The following is a 25356-nucleotide window of genomic DNA, read 5'->3' on the forward strand; positions in this document are numbered from 1 at the left end:
AGTGGGTGTTACAGGCCTTGGTTAGATGTCAAGAATTACTGGAAGGTTTGGGAGGGCATGGGGTTGTGGGGTGTGGATTTTTATTCTTTTTTTCCCCCCCCCCTCCATTTTATGAAGTCTCTATTTAGTTTTAATCTGGTTTTAATTCCAGATTAACAAAAAATTGTCTGAAAAATTTTAATTATTGTTTTAATAATTCTTCCATGTTATCGAATCTCCATTTGTGGAACCCTTCCTCTGTAGCCTGGAGTTTAGAAATAAAAATCTCTAATGGGACAGCTTTCCCAGCAGAAGCTTCAGATGACCTTGGAAGTGGGTGCATTCAAATGATTAAGTAAAGGTTACTGCATCAAGTCAGATGTGATTTGAAACCATGGTGTCCCCTCTTCTTGGGGAGCTTCCTCCATTCCCCATGCAAGCAGCCAGAGACCAAGTCAATAGCACTGAACTCTGAAATCAGTTTGTCCTTAAGTTTCCGTACTTCAGGGAAAGGCAGACAGTCTTTCTTGATCACTTTATAATCTGCATATCTATGTGCTGTGTAATGAAGAGTACATATTTTTTTTAGGTAGAAATCTAGATTTTTTTTTTCTTCTACCACAAATTTAAGTGAATGCAAACAATTTACATCAGCCAGAATCCTGTGTGATTGCAGCCTCCAGGCAGGGCACAGAGTGAAGGAGATGGGGAGAGGTGATTGGCAGCTGCTATGAGGAATGGTTCTCCACTGTTAGCTGTCTTGAAACCAGGAAGCCAGGTATAGATCTTGGCAACGTGAGAACGTGGGTAGTACCTGATGGAGGTGCATGTGTTGGCACTGATTGGATGCCCTTTATAAGAAGTAAAAGCCAGTCGTCATGACTTCATTAAAAATGTTGTTAACTAGGTTCAAAGGTGATCATTGCACCCTTCTATAAGAAGCTTAAAAGTTACCTGAGTTTTGATCCAGTTCTTGTGTCATCCACAGAGAAAATTCAGTGATTGAATCTAGAGGTGCTTTTTTGTGGGTTGGTGCTACCTGGCCATGGAGGCCGACAAGAACCTTGCCTGTGCTTTAACCAGGAGTGGAATCACCGGCCTCGTGGAGATTGTGGTATTCCTCCACAGCTTCCGACAAGCGCTCTTGGAAGGAAAGGTGGATGTTTCCTCCTGCAACTGATGGAGTTTTGGTCCTGGGGAACGTTGGTAAAAGAATGATGAGACATGCTGCAAGATGCATCGTAGAAAAGGCTGAAAGACTGAAGGTGCAGTACCATATGTAGCCTGGAAGATGGTCGTATCTGGGTTAATTCAATCACTGGGGTGATCCATGTGGTGAAGACATAGCCAAGGGCAAAGTTACTTTGGATAAGAAGCTGCTAGCTGTCTTTCTGAGCCAGCCTCAGAAACCTTTCTTTCAACTTCTGTTCCTCTGGAGGCTGAGTTAGGGTCACCTGTGAAGTTATTCATAGAAATGCCCATTACCTGAGTGGTTCCAAGGTGTTTCACGCTTGAGGATTAAAATTTGTAGTTCTCAAATTTGCTTATGAAGTGGTAATGACTTTACAGTGATACTCTTGTAAGAGCAGCATGGGAAGAAACCTGACTGGACAGTTTATGGTGTCAGTGCGTGACTGGGAATAGAGACAGAGAAGGTCTGCAGTTCTGGAGGAGTGTGGGAAGTAAAAGGCCACTATGTGACAGGAATCTTTCACCTAGTGGAATGATTCTCTGGTTGAGGGATGTTTTCCCAATTACAGCATAACCACAGCTGCTCTTCTCAATGTTTCCTTCAAGGAGGAAAAAAAATTAGCAGCAGAGCTCTAAAATGGAATAAAGTCACATTATCACCTAGGGGCTAGGAAGAGAACTTCTCTCCTTCCAGCAGTGCCTCCAGTTCTTGTATGCTATAGGTACTTCCTTTCCAGATATCTTTTTTCCTAAGAAAGAGAGAGACTTTCAGTCTCTTCAGACCCTGCTCTTCTGTCTCAAAAGGATGCTCTAAGAAGAGTTACAGAAATGTTCTTTTGGGGGTGTGATGTGCAAGCAACACTGCCCTGTTCCACAGGACTGTAAGAGATGTGCTGGGATGTGCAGTGTTACTGAGTTGTGAGTGAATTACTAGTGAACAAGAGATGGGTCCCAAGAGCAAGGTTTTTCTGTTTTGTTTTCCAGGCTGCAGTTCAAATGTTAATTTTGGCCGCTGCTGCCTGAAGCGTGTCCAGGTGGATGTCTTTAGTGCTCTTGAATGGGACATAATATGGATATTCCAGCTTGAGAATAGTAAATGAGCAGAAACTGCTCCTTCAGTGCTTTCTATGTGAGGGCTTATTCATGTGTTAGCACAGCTTTTCACGTGAAAATATTGCTTTCAAAAGAATTTACTTCATGCGCTTGATTTCTGAGATTAGTTTTAGAAATGCATTCAACTCTTACTGTAATATTAGAATCAAAATTTTTGTGAGTTTAAAAAAAAAAATGCCTGTGACTTAAGTAGGGAGGAAGAGTGAAACGGTATTTAACAATGGGGTAACGTATTCTCTGTGCACTCAGACATCTCCTCTTTCACAGCCTTTCTCAGAGGGAGTGAATGCTTTTGCTTTGTGTCCAGGCTGCAGGTTTGGGGGAGAGAAAGCAAAACGGCACATAATCTGAAAGGAGGAGCTGTAAAACAGATAGAGCTAGTCACAAAAGAGCACAAATATCTTCCTCTAAAGCGTTAAGTTTACAAATTCTAGATGAGCACAAAACTGTATGTTTTCATCCTGGATGCTTTTCAAGCACAATGGTGCTTTCTGGAGTGCACCTCTTCTGCCAGTGTAAGTAAAACAGCGTAAATGTCATGCTCATTCTGTCCGAGTAGCATAGTTTTGTTCTCATGCAATGGGAGCAGGTGGTGGGAGGTTGTTTTGATGAGGTTAAAAAGCTCCTCCCCTCTTTCCCCAAGCAGCAGTCTAATCTGCGTCAGCAGTAATTGTGTGCCTTGCACTGCTTTTCAGTGTGGGTGAGTGCAAAAGATGCATCAATATGAGGTATCAAACTGAGACTTAGATGTTCCTTTTAAGTGGCTGCTCATTTCCTTGAGCCATAACATGGGCTAAAGGTTAACTTACACATTCTTTGTGGAAGAACGATTCCTTTTTCAGGAGAGGAGAAGGTGGGGAAAGGGTGTTGTTTCATATTCTTTTCTACCTATAGACTAAACGTGATGTACAGTGTTATTCATGCAGTGTTTTTTTCCCCCCCCCCACTGGATTATTTGCTAATCAGACTTCGGTGCAGTGGAGATAAGAGAGAGAGCGCGAGAGACTGTTGCCTAGCTAGGAGGCTTTGCTGAGCGCCCGCTGAGCTGAGGACCGAAGCAGGCTGCTGCTGCTGCTGCTGCTCTCCGGCTCTTGGCGTTTCTTCGCTCCTGTCTTCTCGCCCCGCCGATGGGCCTAGCGAGCAGGAGCTGTCCGCGGTACTAGGATGCCGGCTGCGCGGGGGGTCAGGCCAGCCGGTTTGCTGCAGGAGCGGAGCCCCACAGTCCTTCTGGCACCCGAAGGTAGGCTCGCTCTTTGTTTGAGAATCCCTGATTAATCAACAGCAGCATCAATGGACTAAGGCAGCTGGAGAGAGCAAGCCTGCCAGTAGTCACGGGGGAGAGAGAGACGATGCCACAAGCTAGACTGTTTCAGACCTTCTGTATCTAAGTGGCAATGAGAGAGCGAGCATCCTTCCTGCTGCGAGAAGCCATTTGGAGAGGATGTTTTCTATTCCTTATATTCCTTTCTTTTTGTCTCCACAGAACATATTCAAATGAGGCACCTTAGCAATCTCTGTGTTAGTGCATATGATGGTGCTGTAATCTTCTATGTTGTAAAGTGGGTAAAAATCATCCGGTTTCTTCTCTGTTGGACCTCAAAGCAGGGTGTTGTTTATACCCTCCCATTAGCTGTACCCTCTCTTCTCTGAATGTGGATTTAAAGAAGCAAGCACCTGTCTTCTCTTACCACTGCATTTTTAAAAGCCAAACTTTCCTTGCAATTTTAATCATATGTTAAGAAGATCCATAACATAACACACTGACTTCTAGTGATGCTGAATTCTACAATCTGGGCAGTTTTGCCGACAAGATTTAATGCACTTTAACTGAAGAAAAAAACCTGAGCCTAACTGCAAATCTGTTTCTTATGGTGCTGAAATATCCCTTCCGACTGCACTGAGATAACCACAGGAAAGGGCTTTTACAGGCAAAAGTCACCTTTGATTATTGCACTTAGCAGTCCTCGTGGACTTACATTTTGGTACGTACATGTTTTTAAACGTTCTGTGAGCATGCTAATAGAATACAGTGCTAGTTAGAATGAAAAAAATGATCTTGCTTACAAAATGAAATAATGAGTAGTCAGAATGTCAAATGATGAACTTTGCATGTCTTTTGGGGAGGTGTTCGTTTTGCCATTGCTAAACTAGACAATGCTGAAGTCTCTCTGACTATTTTTGTGTACTTCACGTGTTGATTGTGCTTATGATATCCACGTTTTGCAGCTGGATGTTTCTGGTGGTAAAAAGCAGTTAAAGAATTAATATTTGCTATTTTCTGTTGAATTAATTGAAATAATTCCTAATATCTACATTAGGTACTTATCAGACATGCTAAACCATTAATATTTTACAGCATCTTAGTATGATTCTGTTAGTAGTGAAATCTCCATTTCGTTTTCTTAAGGAGGAGGAAAAATTGATCTATCAACAAGATTCATTCTTTCTTTTGAGTTCAAATGCGCTTCTGTTTGCATAAAGTGTGTGTGTGTGTGTGTACGTGTGTGTGGTTTTATTTTTGTTGTTGTTGTTCATAAGTCTTTCCCATAAAATTGGGATGATGAAATGTCATACGTATATCGAAGTGCTGACCATTCTGAAGCTAGATTTGTAATTGTCCAACATCCCTGTGGTTAGGAGGAAGCATTATTTTCCTCAGGGGACAAAAGTGAAAGAAGTGTTGTGTTACTGTAAAGTAAACAACGGCTCTTTACATTCTGGAGTCATGGAGGAGACACATCAAAGACCTTTCTCCTCTCCAAAAGGCACTATGAGATGATCCAAAATTCAAAGCTTAGTGGGGATTTTTTCAGTTCTTAAAACTCTAGGTAGAGCAGCCTTTCCACGTGAAGGGCAGGACATCTACAGAAATGGACTGTTTCTTTAAACTCATGTCGTGGCGTTCTCATTCTACTCAAGGAGCCACTTTTAACCTCTTTAAGTGAAAGGCTTAGCAGCACTTAGCTTCAGTGGTTTTGCCCAGGTGCTAGAGCTCATGCTGTGGAGTATAACGAGGACAAGGTATATAATCTGTAATCCCAGTCAAAATGCAGAGATACATTTTTTGTAGCTCCAAATGAGTGTAGTGTGATTTTTTTTTTCCCCCCTCCCCTTCTGCCCTTTAAATATGTTTGCATAAAAAGTTCCCAAATGATATATAAGAAACTGACAGGCAAATTCAGGCAGTCTTTTCTTTCTATTTGACTTTAGAATTTAATATGTCGCTATTTGTGAAATGCCAGCTCACTGTTAAGAACAAGCAGGGAATGCAACTCTAAAAAGCCTATTTTAGCAATCTGTCTCATCTATTTGGGTATTTCAAAGCTCACTTGGTATAAAGCACAATTATGATAAGAAACAGTGTTTTGGAAAGTACTCTCTAGTATATTTTTTCATCACTGAATCCTCCTCAATTGAAGAGGAAGTATTCTGTATACAGGCAATACCATTACGGCCTTATTAGTGCTGCTGTGGTCAGCATTTTGTGAAAATTGGATATGGCTAGTCTACTTTGCACTTACTGCCTTGCAAGCAACTAGAACACAAGAGCACAAACTCAAAGGCTGGATGGCTGTTTAGCATTCTTGATTTATACAGAATCCTTCTGAAATACTGGATTTAGTGGCAGAAATTGATAGGTAGTATGAAAGTGGATGTGCTCTCAAAGAGAGGATGCAGTATCTGGAAGGGGGTACAGGTAGGACTGAAGAGGTGTGTGCACCCCTTACAAATCAGGTATTTGATTCATGACTTGGGGTCTTGGACAACTCCACTGTTATATTACCAGGCTCTATTTTCCTATGCTTAAAAAAAAAAGAAAAAGACCCTTTGCTTTGAGAAGAAAGTAATCAGTGCCTTTGTTGTTACTTCAACAAGCTCCTTCAGTTTAATGTCAGCATTGCCAATTTTCAATGCAGCACAGCTGCAGCTTATGGCTGTCAAGCATGCTGAAAAGCAACTGATGTTTGGGGGATCCTCATGTGAATAAGAGGAAGAACCACATCTCTGAACTCTACCGAATAGCGTTCCTGTGATACTGTGATATTAGGCTGTTTTCTTTTTTTCTTCATGTTCTTACTTCAACATCTTTGCATACTGGTCATCTGCAAAGGGGATGTTTTTTGGTTTTAACTGAGATGCTGTATATCTGGCATCAGAGCAAATAGTTAAGTATAAGGTATGTAGGTCTTGTGAAGCCCAATGCATTATTTTCCCATAGAAATTGTCTGAATCATTACAAAGATCTTGAATTTAGTTATGTAAATATTTCTAGGCAAAACCAGTTAGGGGACTGCTTGCCCTTGCCAGTAAACCAGATGTGTTGGCAGGGAAGGCTCCTCCCCCCTCCACCCCGCCCCCCCCCCCAAAAAAAAAAAAAACACCGTACGTCCCCTCACTCCTCCCATGCTGACAGCTGATTGCATGGGCAATCATTACAATGTGAACTTGCTAGTGTTCCTCTGATTTGGATAAGAAAAGGTGACAGGACTTTTAGACCTTGAGGACTTTCACCTTCCTGAATAGCAAAAAAGATGTTGTTAATTCAGGGACTCTTTTTGTGCATAGTTTTATCCCAAAGTCTTCCTCAGGATAGTCACAAAACTTGAGTATAAAGCATTTTATATTCTAATTCATCTGTGTACATTTAATAAATGTACTGGCATTGAAAGGACCAATGCACAATTATGTAGCAAATTTAGGACTATTCATTGTGGGGCTAAGTCATGTCACCTAGCGTCTATTTCTACTTGTAAGAAGAATGCTCAGATTTCTCATTGTTGCAAAAGCTTCCAGTTGGTATTTTAGAAAATGAAGATTACCCTACAGTTACTGGTATATAACAGCTGGATGCTGTGAGGGTCAGGTGACAATAAGGGTGATTGTTTCTTCTCCATGAGTTTTCTTGTAGTGTTAGACTGGCTTTCAAGAGACAAAGTGAACATGTTGGAGAGCTCCTTATTTGTGTCCTTGTGCTCAGGTGAACTTCCAGAAATGTTCATTGTTGGCCTAGCTGTGATCGCAACAAAGTGCCTCAGACCAGTTTCTGTTGACTTCTCTGTGTGTTGGCTTCAATAGCTGAAATTCAGGGCGTTTCATTCTCCCCATCTCCTCCTTTTCTTTACAAGGAGGAGGGGAGGAGGAAGGAACACTGTAAGATCTTCCCAAGCAGCACAACTACTGTGTTGTAATTTTCCAGGGCTGCTCTTGGTTTCAAAAACCAAACCACACTAAACAATTTGATTGCAGACACGAGTGCCCCTGTATGATCCTTGTTGCCAGCTAACAAGATATCTGAGCACAATATGTGTATTTGGGGTACCAAAATGATGCCTTACATACAGCTTACATTACATATTTAACAATGTATATTTGCATATTTTTAATCAAATATAAATGTACTCAAACAGAACATTTGCTTGTACTTGTATCTCCCTGGCAGATGGCTAGAAATTGCTCACTGCCTGAGTTCACCAGTCAGCTAAAACCTTTGATCCAAAGTTGATCGGTGCTGTCCACAGTCAACATTTCCTGGGGAGGGTGACAAGCAAATGATACATATCACTCAGTGGACTACATGTATTGGTTGCCCTGTATTGCAGTTACAAAACAGATATATTACGGTAATATGGTGTCCCTGAAGTGGCATTGCTGCCTGTAAATAAAATTGGTCCTAGTGTGCTGTACCAGAAACATTAATACTGTAAAAATGTTTACGATAATTAGTTGAGCTTCTTGCTGAGGCTGTTTGCATTCTTATTTTCTGTTTAAGCATAGCATGCACAAGTGTCCAGTATTGTGAATGCTATGAGGTTGTAAAATGCTGTGCATGAAGGAGATGCACAAGATTTGATCCAGAAAATACTTACTACTGATACAGATGCTTTTCAAAGTTGGTACCACAGGTGCAGATTCAAGGTTTTGAAATCTCTAGGCCTTCCCCCAGGAGTACCCCAGGTGGAGTTCTATGTCATGAGAGTGCTGACACTGTCACAGAAGGTTCAGCAGCTAGAGTTATGCTTAGTACTGTTGCAGGGTTGGACCCCTTTTGAGGCAAAGAATATGCCTTGCTCTATTTGTTGGATACCATGTGAATTTATGGCATTCTGCATGAGTTTAATAATAGACACATCGGTGATAAAACTGTACACAGTATCTGGTCAGTGCAGGCTGCAGAATAAAGGCCTGTGTATTTTAGCCTTTTCCTAATCAGAATGACCTTGGTATTAATACTTTTTTGTGAAAATAAATTTTATAATACAAGTAAACTCAGCATATCCTTAATGGCCACTCATTTTAGACATGCAGAAAGAAAAGGAAAATATGGAAAAAAATGCAGTATTATTGCCGTAAAAGAGCGTGTAAAGCAGAGCAAGTTCTCTGTCTCAGGAAAAATAGATCAGCAGTGCGTTTATTGAAAGCCTACTGAAGTTATCTTCAGTGTCCAATTTCATATTGTATTTCAGGAGTAAAGTCTGATCCTTGGAGAAACCGGTGGCAAAACTGCCTTTAAGGTCACTAGAGTCAGGTTTCTCTGTTGTACAGGTTAACTGAATTTAATTGAACTTACTGCCGGTACAGAAACTGGACTATACTAGAAGTCTGAAAGGGAAGATGCAGTGAAATAACATCTTCTGGGGAAACTGCCTAGGTTTTAAACGTTAAGAAGCTGATACCATTTGGGAAGTTTGGAAACTTTGGCATCAGAGCTGTTTATGCCATTAGTGTTGTCCTTTATCAGGCAGGCTTCGTGCTGTAGACAGAGAGACTGCCAAGTAGAGGCTATGGTATCTAGACTTAGTTGAATCGGTCCAAAATTATTTCCATGGAAACATCAGTAAATCAATGGGATCTGTTTAGCCCATCGTAATGTTATCTTCCCCATTTGCTTCTTTGTAGATAACATGCATCTGAAGGTGAATATATATGAAGGTGAATGTATACGCTCAGTGCATATTCCAGCCTAGTGGAGTTCTACTCAGTTCCAGTCTCAAAGCTGTGTGAAATTGCATGCAGGTACATTGGGCTGTACTAAGGCTTCCTTCACTGGTTGTAGCCTGCTGGGATTACTAGAAGAAAACTGTACCCATGCCTGATACTATATTAAGATCAGTGACCCTGAACATCATCCAAATGCTCACATTCAGGCCCAGCTGATAGAAAAGGCTGTCTTAGGAGGCTGGAAGAGATGATGGGAGCAAACCCTTTGCATCCTCTTGAGTCTTCATGGTTTTAACAGTCAGTTTTCCATGACACAAAAACAACTTTGATTTTCATAGAAACATGGAGAAAAGGGAAAAAAATATTGGTATGCTTTAAGCATTAATTGTCTGAAAACAGCTTGTTGTTGCCGATGCCCCCTTCAAATTATCAAAAGGAAAAAAACTGTAGAGGTTGGAAAAATATTACTGTACCCTTTTCATCCACTGCAAATTGCTTATTCTGTGGGTTTAAAAGCATTTTATTCTTGTGTTAAGGGCTGTGCCTGAAGGCCCACAGTGACTACTAGAATCTATCAGAGCTTTTCATTTTATTTTTTAGGATCAGCCTACCCAGATGAGAATTTTACTTGTCCGGCAGTGTGGAACAATGCTATAATAAAGATTAGAAATATGACAGTATATTGGGAAATGGAGGAAAGATTTTGGACGCTGATCATACAAGGGCTCTGCCCCTAAGATCTGTGTGCAGGCAGGATTCTCATTGCCTATTCAGTAAGATCACTTGTAGTCGCAGTGCTGGCATCATTCTGAGGTTGCTTCCGAGAAGTCACAGCAGCCTTCTTCAGGGAACAGGGGGCTAGTCTGGTAGCGAGGAAACGAGCATGCCTCAAAGAGCTGCGTTCAGTTAGCAGCTCACCAGTGTATCACTCGCTCTCTCTCTGCTTCAAATCCACTTTTATGAAATGAGGATCAAATAGGGGACTGAGGTAAAGATAATAATGTACCTCAAGATCTCAGTACTTTAAAATAGAGAGGCGATAATCAGCATTTAAAATAAGATGATAGAACGTTCCTGCTTTATTAAAGTTCCTTTTATACTTGTCTAATAAATAGTTAATCCATTTTTATAGAATCTAGTTGACCAATGTGTTTCTTGAAGCTGTACCTTGCTTATAAAGTCAGCTATAATATTTCCTGATGTGCCTGTACACCAGAGCTCTTGTGACCCCCAAGGTGTCTGCTGCTGAGTGGAAAGCCTATGAGGACTTTTTGAGAGCTTTTAGGCTCCCTGCCATGGAGCCGGAAGCAAGCTAGGGATATAGACTTTTGTGCTCCATGCTGTTTAGCTGAAGGTACAGTAAAGCCAAGTGTTTCTCATACCTGTGGAAAAAATGTGGGAGCTTGGAGAGTTCAAGCGTGTCAGTGAGCTGAAGGTCCAAGCTCAGCTAGGATTTCTTGGCTGTTCTTGGAGCTCCAAACTTAGAAGCTGTTTAGCAACAGATGACCAGGAGCTACGAGGCCCAAATCTGTGTTATGCTGTGAAACAGTTTTCTCTACTTCTTAATATCTTTCTAGATTTTGGACCTGCAGAAACTTTTGGGTTTTTTATTCCAAAAAATATAACAATATTTTCCACCTGAACTTTGGAATATCCTGCTGAATAGGAATTTTGTCTGGTGATCTGCTCTAGTGCAGGTTTTTCTAAACTGTAAAAAAGGACCTTTGGTCCTTGGATGGAAGTCTTTTCAATTCAGTTGAAGCTGAGAGTCAGGGAAGTCAATGTCATTGCTACTGAAGAGGACTAGTGAACAGGAAGTGGTGGAATAAAACGTTATGATCCACATAATCTGTGGGACTTGAACAATGTGATTGGATGGATCTGCATCACTTGAAAGAGGAGGCACTTAGTTTTTATTTTCTCTTGTCTCTCTTTACAGTAACCTAGTTCCGTAATCTGAATAGGTTTGTTTCCTGTCCTTTAGATAGGAGAGAGCCTCCTATTTAAAAAGTTCTCTCTTAGAGAGATCTGCTAATTACAATTGATACAATTTTTGCTGTCATAAACCGTAAGCTGTTTTCCTACTTATTAAAGGATTATGTGTTTGTTCAACCTGCAGGGAACGTTGCTTTCCTTTGTTCATTATCTCCGGCAAGATGATGAGTTCTAATCAGGAGGAGGTCACTTTGGGCGCTTTTCTCCAGTATATTGAAGATATGGGGATGAAGGCCTATGATGGCTTGGTTATACAGAATGCATCAGACATTGCTCGAGAGAATGATCGCATGAGGAATGAAACAAACCTGGCTTACTTGAAAGAAAAGAGTGAAAAACGCCGAAAACAAGAAGAAGCAATAAAACGGTAAGTATTTTGGTAAAAAGATGAGTAATCTAGCAGAGTAAACGAACAGTGAAGGCCTCAGTGTCTCAGCTGTGGTAAAACTGTGTAGATCAGTTGGCTTCTAAGCAGCTTACTGCTAAAAGCCATGCAGGCCATTCACCCATGTCAAACTGTTAATTGTGCCTGTTTTACAGTGTGTAGATGTGATAATGAATGGTCCTGCCCGCCTCAATGACAGAAAATATTCCCATCCAAATGTATTCAGTTTGGGCATGTGTGGTATCTCCAACAGGTCTGATTTGTAACAAAAAGTTCCAGTATTTAGTATTGGAGATGCATTTCTAGCAGAAACCAGGTCTTCATCCAGTTGGTGCTTTCGGAGGTATAGCGTGCATTTTGTGCAAAGTTATATTGGTGTGTGAGCTCTTACAGGACAGGGACAGCCTCACAGATCAAAACGGACTCTCCTTGAGTTGATGTCTTAAATCTGTTAAATTTAAAGGTCTCTAATTGCTGTCTTAGAATTTGCAAAAAAATGTTGTTGTTTATGACCTCCTCACTATTCTGCGCTCTCTGAAGCCAGCAAAAAAATCTGCAGTCATTTAAAGGAAAATGTATCAAGCCGCTGATGGGCACAACCCTGTAATGGTGGTTCTTGAACAGTTCCATTGACTTTAATTGACAGTTAATGAGAGGAGTGCTCACGTTACCTGGCCTCCTGTGCCAATGGATAGCAATGAAATCTCTGTATCCTCCTGGAGAGGAAGAAGGATGAGTAGAATGCATACATACATAAATATGTCTGTATTTGTCTGTGTGTATAGATATCACACGTGTATCCAAAATTTATGTTTTGTTGAAGAGATGGACACATTTTATAATACAGGTAATTATTTGAGTATTAAAGTTGTATATGCAAATGAATCGCTTGAGCACAAACTGTTAAAAGGTCCTTTGAATTTTTTTTCCCAGCATGAGTCTTTTGCATTGCAGTTTTAAGTGATTAAATATTATGCGATGTCTTGGACGCTGTACAGCCAGGTATAACAGACATGCTGTGCTATGGGCATTCCAGTGACATCTCAATAGTCTGATAATTTTGATGGGACGTTAAAAGGAAAAGAGCAGCACATCCAGTTTGAAGGGGAGAGGGAGAAGAACGACATGAAGTCAAATTATGGCTGCTTTACATTTCAAGAAGCAGAATTTTCTGACTGGTCGCTAATTTAATTTCTAGCGAGGATGTGTATTTTGGAATCTTCTGACACTAGTGTTGTTTGCCAGCTCCTTTTGGGTGATGTTTAGAGGAGTTGGGTGACTGTTTGGGTGACTGTTGAGGAGTCAAAGGCAGAGGTTCCTTATAGCAGGAACTAAGCTGTGCATGTCTTCGTGAGAAAAACTTTCTCCTTGCTGCAAATTAATGTAGGGTTTTTTTGGTTTTGATCCATGTTGGATGTGTGTTTTGTTAAATTCCTGCTATCCTGCTCCCCACTGGGAGGGGGTACCGGTATATAAGATGGCAAAGAAGAGTACCTTTGGCAGTAAGAGCAGCTGCTGTTTATTCTCCTTCCTTCTCTCTCTGCTCTATTGCTAGTGCTAGTGAACAGTTATATTGCAAAAGTTCCAAGAGGAGAGGATACTGAGATCCACTTCAAAATATTTCTTGATCTGATGGAGGGATTAGTTACGTTCTAGTTACATAAAGCAGAGGAAGAGTTTGAATCCACCTCTCACCTGCTAAGCAAAAGTGCTTGTCAGTAGACTGTTGTTCAAAGCACTGAGATGAAGAGCACGTTCTGCTTGTAAATTTTGTGTTTCTTTCCCACCTAAGGAAAAAAATATCAAATTAAATTAGCAAATATTTTGAATTGGTTAAAATTTCATTTTCTTATTAATTTACTGTTGACTGGAAAAAAAATTTTCCAGCTCTTGTGGCAACTTCTTCATCTGATGATAAACTGTGTTACACTGTCAATATATACAGATATATACAGAATATAGACTTTAGGCAGCTAATTATTCTGGGCTCTAGATTAACTGTTCCTATGCGCATAATTCCAGGTATGTGTGACTGTAAAGGACGCCAAAAGCTGAAGTAGGTTTTGTTATAAATAAGTTATTAGAGGCATGAGTTTTTGACATACCTGGTTCTTTTACGTGCCTCTGGCTAAGCTTCTCTGTACCTCATTTGACCATTTGCCGAATAGCGGTAACAATATTTGTTACCTTGTGGTTGATTTGTGTGGTTTTATTTATTGATCTTCGCAAAATGATTTGATAAAGAGCTCTGGATAAGTGCAGATGGTTAGGGCAGAGCCAAACCATGAAATTCTTGCTCGTGCAAAACCTCTGACTGAAATCACTGAGAAAAGAGCTCTGCTCCCTGGATACAGAGTGAAAAGATGCAATGATGTGGGCAGCGAGTGATAAAGCGCTAGCCAGCACTTCTTACCTTCTACTTTCACATCAGGATCTGCGTCTGTTCTGTAATGGGTAGGCCTGGGCTGGGCAACGGTTGTGTGAGGATGGAGTTGTCTCATGCCTTGATTTCTGAGGAGACCCAAAGTAGCTTTGTCTCCCGTGGGATCCCTTGACAGCAGGGGTGCTTCTTACAGGTATGCTGCCTGCAGCGGAAACCCTAGCAATTCAGGGAGATGCCCAGTAATATAGTGGGTTTATCTGAGGAACAGGATATATATACAGATTGGAGGTGCACAGATTTCTTGGAGATAGCACTCCTCTGTGGGAAACCACATTTACAGTGATCCCCTCTGCTCCATCTTGTTGGTCTCCACTTCACTCACTCCTGTAACATTGAGGAGGGGACAACAGTCTCCTAGGAGAACCCTAGGAAGCCTTGGGAAACCGTATCTTCACCTAGCCTCTTTCTCTGTCTTTTCCCTTTGTAAAATTGGGAAGAGAAAGGACAAAGAAGGGAAAGGGTGACATTGATGAGCTTCTTGATTAGGAAAACTGAAAACAACGATGGACCAAGGGATAACATCACATTTGACTAAAGGAGCAATGACATCTAAAGTCACTCAGGCTGACTGCAATTGCATCTGCTCCCTGTGGGAATCTCCAGGGATTCATCCAAGACCATGGTGTCCATTGACACATGGCGGTCAGAAATGGTAAAACAGGATTATTAATTTATTCTTTGTTCTGAACAATTTTCCTTATGTCCTTACCTTATCATCTTGGTGGACACTTACATTATCCCTAATTCCTGATAGTGTGGCTGACATAGCAGTGGTGCACATGTGCAGTGCTAACAGTCTGGAGACTAAGAACAACTGAAAACAATTCCCTTAGCAACAAGAGAGTCGTCTCCTGTGATTGCCTGTGGGTGGATCTTGATGAGGAGAGGGGGATCCAGCAAATATCCTCCTTTTGCTTGGAGGGATCAAAATAAAACAGCTGCAAGTCTTTGGCACCTATGAAGATACAGAACAGAAAACCATAAAATAGGCAGACTATGTAATTTTTTAGGAGCTATTCAATTATAGTTTTCAAATACTTCTTTTTTTTAGAAGAAGGCTGATCATGTATATTAAGAGCTCAAGATAGAATAGTTTCTTATCTAATAGAGTGGTGGTATTCACACACAACTTTGTTGGAAGGTGTCGTTTACCTGAATCATCTGCTAACTGTTCTCCATGACATAAAAGTTCATTGAAATGCATTAGATAGTCTCAGCAGTTTGCAAGCAAGATCTGAAAAATGACCTAAAAATAAAAAAAGCCATTATATTGTACATTTTACCTTAGAAAGGATACATTGCATTGTATCTCTTCAGTAGCATTGATGTACCTTCGGTATGACTGTTAATTTGTCTTGTGTGGTTCTGATTGTGGGGGAACAATATATGGATCTAATCTGAATGGCAAGGGATAAAACTCCCATCATATTGGATTGGAAAAAAAAAAAGCAACTAGTCTTTGTCTGATCTTGCTGGACTGAGTCATTTGATCTGATCTGAATTTCTGACCTAATTTTAGTATAGTTAGTGACCACGCGGAGAAAATAAGGTTAATATGCTGATCAGTAGTTGGGAGTAAGCTGCAATAAATATGTTAGTGTATGTATACTGTATGTAATTTTTAGGCTGTTTTTCCCTTTCATCTTTTATTTGTCTGGCTGCACTACTCCATGATTGTGTGTTCAGAAGTCTGTGTCCAGACCAGCAAAGCATACTGGCATATTGCCCACAGCTTATAAATTGCAAATAAAGTTATGAAGCAGTATCATTTTCACGGGGAATACAGTTGCCATGATGGAAGAAGTACCTTCGCCAAGATACAGTGTCTGCTGTAGGCCGTAGTTCTGAGAACAGGAGGTATGTTTTCCTCGTCTGTTCTGCGTGCCAGAGGAAAGGTGAGTGTTCTGAGTTTATATAGGACACCTGTTATAATGGGCAGTTGCTTTCTGACTCATCCATAATTGAAACGTATATATTTTAGATACCTTACCTCTATCATACATAATCTTGTGTGAAGATTTCCCTGGTGGTGTTATTAATTGAACGAATACAAATTCTTCCATAAGAAGCAAATGATGAGTGCCCCTCCTCATCTTCCGTTGCCTTCCTCTGTAGGTTGAGACAAGTCACATTAATCACAGGGAGCGACTGGGGCTGAAGGACATGAATGCTTTCAAAGTTTTGGCGTCTAGTTTTTAGATTTCACTTAAGCTGCTGTTCCTGTCAGGGATATTGGCATTTTGATTTGCAACGCTATGAAGATGTAACTGCTCTAGTGTAAAGTAGATGGGGTGAGTGGGCATGAATTTCTACCAGCTAAATCCTAGCCTTAGCCACCAAAGTATTTCTTTGTTTCTAATGGTTCCCATGCTTGTAGCTCTGTCACAGCACTGAAATAGCTCTGTGGAAAGCCTTGTTTCTGCTTGTTGAGGGAAGTATCCAGAGAGATGCTGTCAAGAGGAGGAGCTTTTAGGAGCACTGTTGTGTGTTAAAGCTAGCAGAAATGGGCCGGCCAGCCAGTGGCAGAGTTAAGCTTTTGTAATAAAGAAGGGATTGTAATGAACAGCTGTCATCCTAACCTCTCCTTCCCATGGCAAATCAAATATTGAAGACTAACCCGTCGGCAAAAGTAAGATAATATTTTTCTCTTGTCCTTTTTTTTAATTGTGGAGGTAATCGAGTTAAAGCATTATCCCTCTGTAGTTTTCTGTCCCTCGTTTTTTGTAAATAAGACATAATGTATGTGTCCTTCAGCTAAAAATTAAGTGCTATCAAGTGTGGGCAACAGCAAACAAGGATAAAAACATTTCTATGTTTGGGATTATTCATTGCCAAAAACTGTTCAACTGTGCAAATACATGTAGTCTTAGAGTGCATGGACATGCTGAAGTGTTTCTACCCAAAGTTTTCTACTAGAATTAAAAATTAACTAGGGAAAATTATTTCATTGTGAACCTACCATTAGCAAGGAACTTAATTTCAATAACATGTTGAAATCAGAAAAATACTTTAGGCAAAAGAATGCTTGAAGTACTGTTTTTTCTTTTTTGTAAACATTTGTCTGTAATTGAAATTGTAGCTGGTGAGCTATGTATTTCAGTGCAGTAGAATGTTTGTGCTTACTAGATTGCGATATGCTTGCAGCCAGACCTCAAGAAAAATAAAAAAGAAATGCAGTAAATGCTTTTGACCATGGTGAGGGTCTCAGTTTAAATGCCTGCAAGCAGATTATTGAGATGTTATGAATTACAAGCTTGTGGACCTGTTGCTACTGTAAATAAATAAATAAAATTCCAAATCTAAGTTCACTTGGTGGACCAGAGATTTTTGGGTATGAGGTCAGTGGTACGTGCTTTCTTAAGTAAAGATTGTATCTTATGAGGAAGCTTAACTGTGGCACTAGTTCTGTTTCCTTCACGTCCCGAACATGTTGCATAGCCATTGCATTGTAGATTAATTTAATACTGTGCCCCCTTTATGGTGGAAGTGGCTGGAACTCCACTGATGAGGTGCAGTGGAGACTAGTTTTAGAAGGATTTGGAAACCTTTATCTTATAAAAATGTTCTAGGGTCTCTTCTGAAGTTAGGTTGATGTAGCATTAACAGTTTTTTCATCAAGAGTAAGTAAAATGGTTGTGCAGTCAGTGACCTCCAAATGTATTTTTCTTGCGTTTGTAAGTAAACAGATGTGATGATCTAGCCAACAAATCCTCCCTTCCAAATGCTCATACCCATATGGCCACTCGTATTATTGCCACACAAAATAAACAGCAGACACGATGCAAATACAGTATATTGCTATTGCAATATATTCCCAGAGGTTTTATTTTAGGACAGTCTTGCAACAAATGTCATTAAAATTTGCCACAGAGGATAGCCTACTTGGTAATCTCGCCTATCAAGAAAATCAGGCAAAATCATAATCGATTTGGAACCTAAATCTTGAAGTTATTTTCAGTAAATCTTCCATGGTTTTAGGGCTCTTAGCTCTAGTTCTCACCCTCCTGTGAGGAAGCGCAAGATATTTTCTCTCTCCTCATTCCACAGATTGCTCAGGGAGATGCAGTTCCACTGTGTAAGTAGGTGCATTTGTGCTCAGGATTTTTTTGCTGTATTTAAAAGGATAATTAGAGGCATGGGGTCATAGCGAGCTGAGAGGACTTAAAAATGGGATACAGAAGGGCCCCCCCCCCCAAATCTTTTTTTTCCTTCTTGTTAAAATCCAGTCTAAGTGTGTCTCTGCGATTGCTATTCACAGGCTGTCTGACCACCTGTGTAAATGAGTCACTGGCCTTGGTCCAGTTGCACTGGGATGGATGTTCACCTGCAACCTGCAGGCTGGTGCCATCTCAGCAGCCTGAGTCGTTGTGGAGACAGGTCCATTCTCCCACTGAGATGACCCTCTATATACCATGGCTGAGAAGTGCAGGGGGGGGCGTAGGGATCATAATGCCCAGTGTTCAGTCCTTCCTTCTTGTTCTGCCTCTGTTTCTAGCTTTTTTTCTTGCTCATGATAGGATGTGTGATTGTAATTTTAGCCTGGAAGTTAAAAAGTGGTTTCACTATCCCACATTGCCTCTTATCCAAAAGCAGCCCCACGCATCTTTGTAGGACAGAAATGCATACAGAGCTTTTTAACAAGTGGGTATTTTGCAGTACCCTCTAGGGTTCTGGCCGCGCGGTCGTGGCTAGCCAGGTTTCCATGTGCTTGGGGAACGGCTGCGAGGAGGCTATGAAATTCCACAGAATGTTTTCCAGAGCAGAAATAAAGCCTGTTATCTGTGAAGACTGGATTGGGGGGGGGGGGAAACTTATTTTGAAGACTCCCCAGCTCGAGTCTTTATAACTAATTTAGACTTCAATAATGAAGAAATGCTTTCACTAGAACAGCACTATTGATCTGTCATGTAACGTTAGCAGAGGCTAGCCCAGGACTGCTGGCAGAAGTGAAGTGTTGGTCTGTCCTAGACTCCCCCTATGCAGAGTGTACTCCATGCTGAAGTACACCGACACCTGATCCGTTTTGTCATTGCCTGAGACCTGAATTAGGAAGTTAGTTACTCCCTGAAGAACTGGTCTTTCTACAGAAGGGGGCCGAGGGTAGTAGTCTGGTAACCCGTAAGCAGCAAAATTGCAGGCATGCACATTCACACACATGCGCTTAGGAAATTCTGCCAAAACCATCTATGTTTAAAACATACACACACACATAAAAACTGGGAAAGTGGGAAAGTGCAGTACCAGGCTGAGAACGCAGTAGAACTACATGCCAGCACTGGCTGTATGCTAGCATTAGAATAACATGAGAGGATCTTTCTTTGCCTTCAGGAAAATCCGTCTTTTAACAATACCGCTCATAAAGTTGAAGAAAAATAGACACGTTCTTTGAGCTCAGCCCATTGCTCTTTCCAGGGCTGTGAATTGCAGCTGCGTTTTGCTGTCATTAATAATAAAAGGGATTACTTCATGCCCCTGCCCCCACGCTGGCTGGCAGTCGTGCCCGTTGCATGCTCTCCTGCTCAGCACCCTTCTGACAGGCTGCATGTGCTTTTTTCTTTTCTGTCCTCCACAGGAAAACCCAAACATAGTATGGTGCTTGATAATTCAATCAGGATGCTTATTTTCTTGGCCTAAAGAGTCTGCTCTTGGCTATACCCCTAGAAGTAGAGAATATCAGCACAGACCACCTCTGCAATAGAAACATCTGTTGTGTGGGCATCTTGTTGCTAAATTATGCTAAAGCAGGGGCTGAAATTCATAGGAAAACAGGAATATGCCTGTGTCCTGATTAGATTTGTATGCGATCAAATTAAAACAGCAGAAATGAGAGATGAGACCAGAAGTGGATTGCAGAGGCATTAGTTGCAGGCTTTGCAGCTAACGTGAGACTCCTTTCAGTTGCCTTCCAAGGCTTCCCGTTCTGATTTGACTGGTGATCTTAAGCGAAGTCTGTTCAAAAATACCAAACCTTCCCCCCCCCCCCGCCCCAAAATCCCATGTGAAAAATGTCTTTAGCACAAAGCCTCCATCAATAATGGAGCAGGAGCAGCCGTCCCCACTGCCGAGGGGCCGCTGCCCTCCGGCCCCGGGGCAGGGAGAGGCTAGGCAGCTGCGCTGGGGAGCGGGTGCTGCGCCCCCACGCAGGGGCTGCATTGCCACTGAATGGGTGACGCAAGCTTTGTGGTCCCACAGAAGACACTCATAAGTAGCGTTGTTACTGGTTTTTATTTTCTTTTTTTATTGCACAGTGCCCAAGGACCCCCAATGGAAATTAGATTCCACCACAACACTGACGCTGTGTGTGCGCACCGCGCAAAAGCGGCTCGCAACGTGAGCTGAAATTGTACCCAACAGGTGACTAAAGGGACCGCTGAAGAGTTAGGGGGCTGCGCATTTCCTTTCATATATTAGTACAGCACCGAATAAGCTGAAGCGTGTCCCGAGCGGCAGTGATGAATTGTACCCCGCAGTGCTCTCTGAAAGATGGAGAGAAACGTTTCCAATAGACTCTGGCAGATGCTTCTGGAGTGTGTCAGGATCGAGAGGGCCACAGCCAGCCAAAACCAAAATACACGTATTCCTGCCCACAAGCGTGTTACACAAGAAAACTGTAACATTTTAAAAGAACAAAAACGGCAGTAACTGTGGCGTTTACCATAAATTAAAACTTACCTGCATTTAATCCGTTCTTCCTCCTAGTGGATTATATAGGGCGTATCTCACTGCTAGATTCTCTGCTAGCTGAGGGCACTTTAGTCATTAAGTGGAGATCACATGTTAGGAGCCATTAAGTGAATTGCTTTGTACAGCCTTTCCCTGAATGCTAGGGCAAATGCAGTATTTCATGCCCTTAGCTAATTTCATGCTGTAATTTAATTTCTGAAACATACTTTTAATTGAATCTTTAAAGACAAAGGGAAAGTAAACTGCTGAGTCCTTTAGTATTGCAAAAAAGATTGTTTAAAAATGTAGCCCATCTAGAGAATAATCTTCTATAATTAAACATAAAGTTTGTTTTGTTTCTCTGCATGCAGAGATGGAGAAGCGAGTTCCCGCTGTCTGCAAAAAGCTCAGGGCCCCAATGGGGGTGTTGGTGAACATGAGGGAAGTTATTTATCTGATGTTGAGCATCGTAGCTCTATCGGGGACAATCCTTCAGCCTGCCACAGTGTGCAAGTCTGAATCAAGAAACAAAGAGAGGCTAATTAAAAAATTAGTCTGCCAGCACCAAAATCACATTAATAGGAGCTCTAACTAGTGTTCTCATTTTTCTAATTTTTGGTAATGAGATGACTTTGAGAGAGAGGTCGGCAATTTTGTAATAAACAAAAAACAGGTGCATATTAAAGCAGTTTTTCTGCTAGATTTTGATATTCATCTTCCATAAACGGTTAGTTTCAAGACCGTTTCAGTCAAAATCCATATAATCTGTTAGGCGGTTTCATTATGGGAGAAGCCTCTTGATTAGAGCAGTAGTGATACAGACTGCCAGTTTTATGGACATCAGATTTAAAAATAATAACAATCAAAAACATTAAATACAGTCCACTGTAATTGAGAGGAAATCCTGGAAATCCTTAGTATTTTGATTCCTTTAAATCAACAATAAAGGGGACAATCACTTGCTATTGGAGACAAACAGATGATGCGTAATGGAATTGAGATGTGCAGATAGCTGGAGTAAGAAGCATAGTGTTAAAAAAGGAGAAGGGTCTGAAGTTTACCTGTGAAGCCCAGACAAAGTATCTTTTAGTAAAGGGAAAAAATAAAAGCGACATCTTGATCTTTACGTGGTGGGAAGGCTCTGCGCTTTCTGCTGTCATGAGTTGGTAACAACTGGAGGCACGAATGGGGCTGTGCGTATCAGGGGCAGCACCACGGTAAGCGATTGATGTTTTAGTTTGGAAGCCCTTATGTGAGGGGTTTGGGGATCCATTTGGATTTAACCTGAATTAAATTTTTATTTGGTTTCCTTGCTGGAAGGAAACACTGTCTAGAGCAATTGCCTTTTCAATGCAGAATGGGTTTCTTCGAACATTTCTGAGAAAAGCAGAGAAAGGGGTAACTTGTGTGAAGAATTGCAGTGTACTGAGGCCTTCTTGCCTTTACTTGATTCCTCAGAGGTTGGGCACTCCCTAGCCCTGGTTAGGCTCCTTGTAATTTTTGTTTAAAGCTTGTAGATTAGTATCAAAAGGATGATGATGATTCAGGACTAGGAAATGTCTTCTCTTGGAGCAGTAGCACATCTGAAAAATCACTTGAACATCTATGAAACAACGAAGTGTTCAGGGCAACGTGTGCCAAAAGTATTCTGGTTCTTCATGGTGCGTCCTGGCACCGCAGTGAGGTTCTCAGAAGGATGGGAATAACGTGCCTCGTTGGAACAAACACGTCCATAAGTTAAAACGATCCTGTGGCCGCCTCTGCAGGAACAGAATTGCCTCTGTAAATCTGGCCTGGCATTGCAAATGGCTCCAGTCATATTTTATCACTGAGTTAGAGAAAGCTGTATGACGCGGTCCTTCATCAAATGGTTATATTGGCAAGCCTCTGACCTTTGGTAGCAGATGTTAAAACATATCTGTGACATAGCTCTTACCTCAGTGTCAGCAGTGTTTCGCATGAATCTCTCGAGTTGACTATCAGCCTGCAGACTGCCACATTAAAAATATCACCTACTGAATTTCAGAGTTGTTTTTAACATATTTCACTGAAGTAATTTTCCCGTTTCTCTCTATACTATTTGCATCTGTGTTTTGGTGGCTAAAGCAGAAATACACTTTTGTGTGTATTTCAAGGGGAAAGCGTACTGAAATTCATGTACTGCAATGTGTGCTAAAGCTTTCAAAGAGCAAACTGATAGCATTTAAGTTAAATGGCTGTTATTCTGAGATAAAACTTTTTAATCAGCATAACACAAATACCACTTATCAGAGATTTTAATTTAAATTGTTTCAGCTTCTAATCCAAACTGCTAGGCTAAGCAGAGTACAGCTCTTTCCATACGGTGGTATTCCTACGTTGTTAATCTGAATTCTGCTCCGTCTGTGGTGAAGCAGATCAAAAATTGCGTATGTACTTGCCATGGCAACCCCTGTATCACATGACACACATGCTAGTGCGGCTAGAGAGCGTCATGGCGTATGAAACAAGCACGCGCAGACGTGCACGCACCATTTTGCCTTGTGACTCCTTGAGCCCTGGCAGCTTCTTAAAGGGAAAACTGTGTTTGAGCATCATCGTGATTTCCTCAGCATCATCTGGCGCGAGTTCCCTCCTCTCCCTTTTGATTCAGTGTTGAGTCAAAACAAAATGGACAGAGATCAACAAAAATGTGCTATAGGTATTTTCTTCACTCTTTCCATTCATAAAAATCTATTTGGGAAGATAAAATGGTTATTTTGTACAAAGTTACAGACTTTTTTTTTTCTTGTCAGAAACGAAGGGGCTCTTTGATGCGGTTGAGCAGTTGATCGTACTTGTGCAATATACTGCTTCTCTGGAGGGACTTTCTCCATCACCTGCTGTAGATTTGTACTAGATTTCAGGAGTGTGAATGAGGACAGAGCAAAATAAAACTAGTCAGGACCAACTATATGTCGCAAGAAGCTAAGCTTGAGACATCCATAGAGCGTTCCCAAAACACTTCCCCAAAAATCCCTTTGCTCCTTGCTGCTTATTACGCTTCCTCTCAGACCTAATGGCCAAGATGACAGTGATCTCTCTGTAATTACTCACTTAGCAAAATGTAGCCTATTTTTTTTTCCTGACTTTACTTGTTTTAAGAGAAGTCACAAAAGGCAATTGATTAGCAGATCTGAGAAATGGCAACCTCAGCAGAGGGAGCAGTGGTGGGGATGAGGCAAGGGAAGGCAGCGGTGGGGCTTGCGTTCAAGACAGCCAGTGCTGAGAACAAGTGTCTGTCTGCACCTTCCTTCCCTCTCCAGCGGGGAGAAGAGCAGAAGTGCAGTCTTGCCCCAATGGCATTGCTAGAGGGTGGTGTCACAGCATACGTGGCCGTGGCCGTTGGTGTCTGCATCTTCCCTGCCCCTCCACAGGCCATGTTTGGGCATTCAGAGAGGAACTGCTGGGAGGAGGATCCCTTTCACCCTCTGGTTTCCTTTCCTCTGTTTTCCTGGAGCAGCTCCTGGCACCCCAAAGAGGGAGCCTTTCTGGTGGGTGATGGACAACGGGCGCTGTAAGGCCAAGTTGCCTCCGCTGGGAGGTGGCTTCTGTGGCTATGTTTACTGTGTGTGGCAGAAAAGAGCTTGTATTCTGTAATTGGTATTTATGGCCACTTAAAAATTTGCCCCAGAGTTAACATACCATGAGACTTCTGTACTGACTCTACAATTTGCAAGGAAGGGAAAAAAAAATCCGTGGAAAAAAAAAGATGCCCGACAGAAGCGGCGTGGGTTTTCTTTCCCATTTGGTCAGATCCGGCGTAGAGAGTACTTCATTTCAGGTACGTCTGCGGGTGCCTGACTAGAATAGAGGGCAACAGTCTGCACAGTAACAAAATTATGTGAAGACGCTGCTAGCTTAGTTGGTTTAAAAACCTCAATAATAAAAAACCCAAACCCTTAAATTATTTGTCTACTGTGCAGATGCAATTTAGCAAGAGTTATAAAGAGACCAACTCTCAAGTCTGTATGTTGGAACTAATGATTTTAGTGATTTATGATGTCGTTTTCGAACTTAAGGAAAGTCTATTTTCAATTTCCAGTTCCAGTCAATCAGATTTTCATCTTCATTTCCTAAGCAATCAGTCTGGGTGCAAATATTTATAATTAATGCTATTCGGTATGAGACTGCTGGTGTTCCTTGTGTTCTGATTGAAATGCATTTATTTTTGGTTACCATTTTGGAGATGATCCACAGCAACAGAACATTAACCTGCCCTGGGAGCTAATTTAGAGGTATATTTGTACATAACTTTCCCATTAAATGGGAAGGCAATATTTTGTTCATCGTTAGGGACGCGGATAAGAAAGGCGCTCTGTTCTGCGGCATGGTGTTGTGCACCCCTGCCAGCGAATGCACGCTAGAATGCTGGTGCAACAGCAGCATTTGAATAAGGAGATATCTTACCATGCAATGTGTTAAAGGATTTTTTTGGTAGGATAAGGTATTTTGGGTTGATGCTTTGATTGTGTAGTATAGCAATACTGACTGATTTTTCAGCTATCTTTCACTACTTCCGTTATTAGTATCTGCTTTGATATTAGAAAGAGGGAAAGGGAACTTGCAGGGTCATTTGTTTCCTGGGAAGGCGCTAAACAAAGGCCCTGCCCACCGCTGGAAAGGTAGT

At 41.4% G+C, this 25356-nt stretch overlaps 1 protein-coding gene across 6 annotated transcripts in view; it reads left to right on the plus strand.

The window, feature by feature from the left end:
- The window catches only part of NYAP2 (neuronal tyrosine-phosphorylated phosphoinositide-3-kinase adaptor 2), a 185743-nt gene that overhangs the window by 27162 nt on the left and 133225 nt on the right, over positions 1–25356 (plus strand). For 2 of the 6 annotated variants that reach the window (XM_068954296.1, XM_009675747.2), the window contains exons 1-2: positions 9187–9297; positions 11342–11584. In XM_068954296.1, coding sequence (XP_068810397.1) covers positions 9218–9297; positions 11342–11584 — 323 coding nt within the window. In that variant the 5' untranslated portion in view covers positions 9187–9217. Of the gene's footprint in view, positions 1–2953; positions 4266–9186; positions 9298–11341; positions 11585–25356 lie in introns of those variants that run through there. The other 4 variants (XM_068954295.1, XM_068954291.1, XM_068954293.1 and 1 more) reach the window with 3 other exon arrangements.

The sequence above is a fragment of the Struthio camelus genome, chromosome 9, assembly GCF_040807025.1.
Source record: "Struthio camelus isolate bStrCam1 chromosome 9, bStrCam1.hap1, whole genome shotgun sequence".
NCBI lineage: Eukaryota > Metazoa > Chordata > Aves > Struthioniformes > Struthionidae > Struthio > Struthio camelus.